This window comes from Lactuca virosa, chromosome 6, assembly GCF_052849685.1.
Source record: "Lactuca virosa cultivar CGN04683 chromosome 6, Lactuca_virosa_CGN04683_v6, whole genome shotgun sequence".
NCBI classification, from domain to species: Eukaryota; Viridiplantae; Streptophyta; class Magnoliopsida; order Asterales; family Asteraceae; genus Lactuca; species Lactuca virosa.
In genome coordinates this window covers 115,102,897-115,110,904 of record NC_136431.1, presented here as the reverse complement: position 1 = coordinate 115,110,904, position 8,008 = coordinate 115,102,897, and the positions used below count along the sequence as shown (strand labels likewise).

The 8,008-nt window shown below is 31.0% G+C and overlaps 1 protein-coding gene across 1 annotated transcript; it reads left to right on the top strand.

Annotated features, from left to right (window-relative positions):
• The first annotated feature begins 4,631 nt into the window (after window positions 1-4,631).
• LOC145118930 (amino acid transporter AVT1H-like) lies at window positions 4,632-7,088 on the top strand. The gene is made up of 3 exons (XM_079054588.1): window positions 4,632-4,985; window positions 5,549-6,159; window positions 6,324-7,088. The coding sequence occupies exons 1-3, from the start codon at window positions 4,706-4,708 to the stop codon at window positions 6,855-6,857; spliced, it is 1,425 nt and encodes a 474-aa protein (XP_078910714.1). The 5' UTR covers window positions 4,632-4,705; the 3' UTR covers window positions 6,858-7,088.
• Window positions 7,089-8,008: the final 920 nt, after the last annotated feature.

The window sequence follows — 8,008 nt, the reverse complement described above, 5'->3', positions numbered from 1 at the left end:
GTTATATATAAATAATACCCAATAGGTAGTTGGATTTGTGCTTTCCGCCTTATTTCCTGTTCCTTGTTTTGTTGTGGGCTTAGGGCAGATTCACCCAATCAACTTTTTATCCGATATTAGATCATATATAGCTAGTATAAACTAAGTTATTATAGAAGTAATCACTATGGTCATCATTTTATTATAAGAAATAAGGGTTTTCTTAAAGAATCTTATCATAAAATATAAAGGAACCATTACAATTAACTCCATGAGTAACAAGTGAATACACCAGGGTTATATACAACAATGATTTAACAACCAATGGGATGTGTGCTATCCGCCTTAATTCCTATTCCTTGTCTGGTTGTGGGCTTAGGGAAGATGCGCACAATCGATTGTTTGTTTACTCTGAGTCTTATATAACTTGTGTCCATTTAGTACTCATAGAAGGGATTGTAGAGTCATTTTTACTTAACTTCCATTAAAGTAGAAACTATAGGATTTTCTAGAGGAACAGGCGAACTTTTCTAAACAGAACATACAACTTACTACATCTTTCAACTACATTTTCAAATACATTTTCAACAACATTTTCAAATACATTTTCAACAACATTTTACAACTTACTTACATCACTAAAATCTTATGAACTCACCAGCTTAATTGCAGATCAACCCTTTCAAATAACTTGTATTCTCAGGAGCCTAGTAGACAGGTACTCGTGCTGGGAATTCGGAAGATGGAGCATAATAGCTTACATTCTTGTTTTGTTATTTGCTTATGTATTCTATGTTTGGTGAACACACACTTTGTAAACAATTTCTTTCCAATGAAATGGTTGTTCATTACTTGCTTACTATAATGCATATCTTGTGATACTAAACATGACGTCCTCCACCCCCGAATGTTTCCGCCGTTCCCGTTTTGGGGTGTGACACAAAACACACACATGAGAGAGAGTGAGAGAGAGAGAGAGAGCAAAAAGGGCAATATAGTATTTTTCATATTATATTTAACATAAAACTAACGGTGTTAGTCATAAGGGCTACTTGTGGACAAGGTTTGCTCCATAGGGACCATCCACACAAAAACGTTTTCATAGAGACATTTTTAAGGACAAACAGAAAAACATAAGGATCATCAATAAAAAATTTCCTATATATATATATATATATATATATATATATATATATATATATATATATATATATATATATATATATAACCAAGACGAAAAAAGAAGGAAACTATTGCAAGGAATGTAAGAAATTATATATATATATATATATATATATATATATATATATATATATATATATATATATATTTTTAGCGAACAAACAAATGAATCATTAGATATTTCAAAAGTAAGATGATTCACCAGAAAAAATTCTCAGAAAACACCTTCATGATTCATTTTTAAGTATATCAAGAAAAAAAATTCACTTTTATAACAATTTTAGTGAATAACAACAAAATCATCAGAAAAGTTTTTTCGGAATTTTTTTGGTGAATCATGTTACTTTTGATTCATCTAATGATTAATTTGTTTTGTTCGTCAAAAATATATGTATGAAAAAAACTTATTACTTCCTACCATATAAAACTTCTTACCAGATCCATGTATATATATATATATATATATATATATATATATATATATATATATATATATATATATATATATATATATATATATATATAGGTAGGTTCAAATGTTTCTCACATCTATTGTGTGCTAGAATGCACCAATAAGATTTTAGTATTAATTATATGTATATTAAATGCTATCCATACTAATAACTCATTTTTATGAAAACCAATTAAATTCGTCATTAGCGTCAACAATAATATTCTTTCAGAATGAATTCATATCTAGAAGAATGATAGTGTATTCCAGTAGAATGAGAGTGTATTCTAGTAGAATACACTCTCGTTCTTCATATTCAATGCAACTTTATTGTATTTTAAGTGAGTGGGTCATGAAATAAAATACGAACTCATATATAAAAACCTAGATGCGAATTCATTCTGGAAGAATGTTATTGCTGACATTAATGACAAATTTAATTAGTTTCCATAAAAAGAGAATTATAATTATGGATATCATTTAATATACATATAATTATGGAAAATCATTTAATATCTATATTTATTTAATTAAATAATTATTTAATTTACTAAATTCTATTGGTGCATTCTAACACACAATAAATGTAAGAAACAAAATAATCTAACCCTATATATATATATATATATATATATATATATATATATATATATATATATATATATATATATATATATATATATATATATATATATATATATATATATATATATATAGGGCTAGGTTTCAAATGCGGATTGACATCTATTGTGTGGACGTGTTGACAGTGTTATTCCATGAGAATGACTAAAAGAATAGCTTGTTTGATAATGTGAATACGTTTGACTTTTTTTTATAATTCTCATTCTGTTAGAATGTGTTCTTGATAATCGTATTCTATACAAATGAAAATTAGTGAAAAAACGAAACGTGAAAAGAAAAATTAAAATAAATTAGTGAGAGTGCATGATAATCACAATAGTTATGTTAGGTTGAACATATTTATATTACCAACCAACCTATTCTCTTAGTCATTTTCATAGAATAATACTATTCACACACGTCCGCACAATAGATGTCATCCACATTTTAACCTTCTATATATATATATATATATATATATATATATATATATATATATATATATATATATATATATATAAAAGGGAGATCAAAAGAAAATGTATATTATGGTTAATATGTAACTACCAATGACACATGTTTATTTATTTAAATTACAAAAATCATCCTTCTCATTTTGAGTAATTTGTCTGTTTGACCCGTAATTTCCTTTTTATAAACTCAAAAGGTCCCTATTTTTTTATTTTAATTAGATTGTTATTTATATATTATTTATTCATTATTAAAACCATAAATAGAATTAAAAAGAAATGATTTCACCCCACCCCACCCAAACCATTCCATTTTTTATATTTCTACACGCTCTACATCTCTTTGAAGAAGAACACCAGACCACCGAACACAGTCACCGGAAACCACTGGACGTCGTCGGATCATCGGACTCCAATCGTTGGGTCATTGGACTCTAGATGACGAAAACATCCTACACCCCTAGAAACCTCCGTAAAACATTGATATGAACTCTAAACCGACGTAAATCACACATCATCACTCTCTTCTCTAAATCCTCTGGAAAACACCAAACGCTGTCGGACCAGCATACTAGACGCCTAAAACCACCTTATTTCGTCGATCTATATTCTAAACCCTCCGGAAACCCCTGAACTTCGTCCATCTAGACTCGAAAACGGGGTGTTTTTCGTCATTTTGAGTGCATTTCTGCTTTGAGCAACCATTATTCTCTTTTCATATCTCTAACGCTTCTCCGGAGGTTTTTATGTATGAGTTCGTTTTTTGTTTCAGGACTTACTCACTTAAAATACAATAAATTTGAATGGAATATGAAAAACGAGAGTGTATTCTACTAGAATACACTGTCATTCTGCAAGAATACACTCTCATTCTTATAGATACGAATTTATTTTGAAAAAATATTATCGTTGAACCTATATATATATATATATATATATATATATATATATATATATATATATATATATATATATATATATATATATATAGAGAGAGAGAGAGAGAGAGAGAGAGGTAAGTTCAAATGTTTTTCGCATTTATTGTGTGCTAGAATGCACCAATAGGATTTTAGTATTAATTATATATATATTAAATGCTATCCATATTTATCACTCATTTTTATAGAAACCAATTAAATTCGTCATTAATGTCAACAATAATATTCTTTCAGAATAAATTTATATCTAGAAGAATGAGAGTATATTTCAGCAAAATGAGAGTGTATTCTAGTAGAATACACTTTCGTTCTTCATATTCCATTCAATTTTATTGTATTTTAAGTGAGTGAGTTTTGAAACAAAATACGAACTCATACATAAAAACCTAGATACGAATTTATTCTTAAAGAATGTTATTTCTGACATTAATTACAGATTTAATTAGTTTTCATAAAAAGAGAATTATAATTATGGATATTATTTTAATATAAATATAATTATGGAAATCATTTAATATCTATATTTATTTAATTAAATAACTATTTAAATTATTAAATTCCTATTGGTGCATTCTAGCACAAAATAAATGTAAGAAACAAAATAACCTAACCCTATATATATATATATATATATATATATATATATATATATATATATATATATATATATATTGATAAGTGAAAATACTATGATTCCACTTCATTGTGACACATATCGACCCAATTACATAGCCATACAATTTTGAGGTCTTTACTGTTTCTCTTTTTGTCTCAGTTTTAATTAATTAAATTAACAGGATTACAATCTCTACAAACATAAAATTTTATATAGTAACATGTTTGGCTATTAAAATGTTATTAAATTAACAACTAAGTTGCAGGTTAAAGTTCTCTTGTGAGATTCTCATGTCACTTTTGTGTGTTGCACACTTGGCACCACCTATAAATAACTGTCCCATGTATCACCGTCTCTGTATAATCAAGAAACCTCAAAAACAAATAGATTCTTAGTGTTCCTTGTCTCCATAGTTTGAGGAGATTTCAAGGAATTCCAGAAAATCGAAATGAACACATGCACGATACTTTGGAATTCAAAGAGGAGTTCTGATCCTAAAAAAGTTAGTATAACAGAGTCGATTCAGGGAGCAAACAATGCTATGAAATGGGTCGATAGTTGTGAAGCTTGTTTGGAGGATGGTAAGAAGCCGTGTAGCAAATGTAATCACGAAGACAATGAGGTACAGTTGGAGGTTAAAAACGAGATAAATGACGGGGATACGCATGCAAGCGATGCCAATAGTTCTTTTCTTCAATCTGTCGTTAATATGATCGGAATGCTCATAGGTGTGTGTGTTTTTTTTTTTTTTTTTTTTTTTTTTCTCCCAATTTGTCTTTTATTTTGTTAGGTGCGTGGAGTCATAGATTTTCTCTTCAAAAATATCCTTTAAAGAGAGGGACTACAGTTAATATATCGGATAACACTATATTTAGTCCATGAGTCACCAACATACCTCCAAAGATGGAGATTAAATGAGATTTGGCAAGAGGTGTGTTAGCCAACTCTCACACCATGTTATATGTGGTGCATGCAGAGTCCAACACAATCTCTACAAAAGAGAGCAGTTGAAGCGAAGCAGAGACTCAACATAACTTTGCCTAATCAATGTAGGACCCCCACAAGCGTTCCCACCCCCTCCCCCCTACACTCGAGAAGTAAGCTCGATCAGATCAGACTAGACATATGTTGAGTCTAGAGCTGATCGATAAATCTGTCTCTCATACATGTAATCATAGATTCTCTCTCCAAAACAATCATCTAGGAGACGATGGAGACTCCACTGCGGCTTTAATTAGGCCATTGCTACTGAGACACTCACTTTACCTAAACATTTTTTGATATCTAACAGGTCTTGGCCAACTATCAACATCATATGCACTAGAAAACGGAGGGTGGATTTCTTCATTTCTTCTGCTAGCCCTCGGAATCGCATGCGCATACACCTCCCACCTTCTTGGAAAATGCCTCGAAAACAACAAGAAAGCAAGAAACTACACAGATATCGGCCACCATGCCTTCGGGAGCCGTGGAAGAGCCATCGCAGCAACATTTATCTACTTGGAGATCTTCATGGCGCTTGTTTCCTACACGATATCATTGCATGACAACTTGAAAATGGTCTTCTTTGGAACCAATGTCCAGTTCTCATGGGTTCATCACTTGTCTACTTCTCAAGTCCTGACTGTGTTTGCGGTGTTGGTGGCACTTCCTAGCCTCTGGCTGAGAGATCTTGCATCCATTTCCTTCCTCTCTACTAGCGGCATCATCATGTCGCTAATGATTTTCGTGACAGTAGCATGCACCGCAGTGTTTGGAGGTGTCACCGCCAATCACACGATCCCTGCTCTTAGGCTAAGGAACATACCACACATATCCGGCCTGTATGTCTTCAGCTATGGTGGCCATATTGTCTTTCCTGATATACACAGGGCTATGAAAGACCCTTCCAAGTTTACTAAGGTTGGTATATTCAATCACATTTACAAGTGGCATATTGATCTTTTTGAACATTATAATTAATGGGTATTTAATGTTTAGTTTGTACCCAAAAAACGAAGACGATGAAGATTCCTAACTGTAAAATTATAATTTAACATTGTGTCTTCAATTCTGCCATTTTCCAGGTATCTATCGTAAGCTTCACATTTGTGACCTCGCTATATGCATCTTTAGCATTCATGGGAGCCAAACTTTTTGGACCGGAAGTAAATCCGCAAATTACCCTGAGCATGCCTCGAGGCCTTGTGTTCACAAAGATCGCATTATGGGCTACTGTTTTGACACCAATGACCAAATACGCACTCGAATTTGCACCAATTGCAATAGAACTCGAACATCGGTTCCTTTACTCAATCAAGTCTCGAACCAAGACGATCATAAGGGGCACAATCGGGTCGATCTTGTTGCTACTTATACTGGTCTTAGCCCTATCAGTGCCGTACTTCCAGTATGTCCTTGGACTTACGGGTTCGCTCGTTAGTGTGGCAATAGTACTCATTTTCCCATCGGTATTCTATATCAAGATCTTTTGGAACCAGATATCGAAGCCCATTTTGGCTCTTAATATGTTCCTAATCTCAATCGGCTGTCTTCTTGCGATCTCGGGTACCATCTCGTCTATGAAATTGCTCGTGGAAAATTTTGTGAGGATCCACTAAGCTCGATAATCGGATCTAATAGTTACTACTTTGCTTTTGTGTGATAGAGATCCTCAAAACGGTGAACAATTAAGTATTGGTAAAACGTATCAAATTATGTATAATGATTTGTCAGGCTTTAATTAATTCTCATGTAAAGCGTATTCATCGACTATGACAGTTGGTCTTGTGATAAGTATGAAAATATAGAGAAAGATAATATTAAATATGTATTCACTATTATTGTGAGCTTGGGGTTTTCACTGAAAGCTGAGTTTTAGCGATTACAGAAGTTGTCCTTATGGGGTTCGTCAATGTTCATTTGTGCATATTGAGCTCCTTTCTATAAAAACCCATTTACATCACGTCACCAAACTTGGTCATTATTAGACGTCGCCATCTCTAATCTCTAATCTTCTCCAAGATGCTTCCAACCATTAAATTTAAATTACCAACTTACCATTAACTCATTCAATTCATTCGATTCGAATCTCTTGAAATTAGCGGTTCATTCAATTTGATATCCCTAAGTCTCGGAAAATCACTAACAACCACATAGTAATTACAAATTTTATTTACAAGTACATTCAAATTTAATTATTAAAACATAATAGTTTAGTTATACACGCCACTTTTTTAAACAAAAACATTAAGCAAAAATCAAGCCGTATACTTGATTTTTTTTTCTTTTATATAAAACTGTGAGTTCTAAAAAATTGTCAGAACTCAATGAAATCTACAAACAAACAATTAGAATATTACTTTGTAATAGATATTTTATAACTACTATAATGGACTACTCATGAAACTTGAATATTAGTATCATTTTTGTATTTTTGTATCTGTTTATTTGACCGTATGCATGTGTTTGACGGTATGTATATTTTCAATTTTATATATATATATATATATATATATATATATATATATATATATATATATATATATATATATATATATATATATAGTCAAGATCAAATAAGAATAAAATTTTTGGTAGATAATTCGCGAACAATTAAAATAAATCATTAGATGATTCATTTGTAAGATAATTCACAAGAAAAAATTCTCAAAAAACATCTCGATGATTCATTTATACAATGATTTTGTTGTTATTCCACTAAAATTGTCATAAAAGTGAATTTTTTCTTAATTTACTTAAAAATGAATCA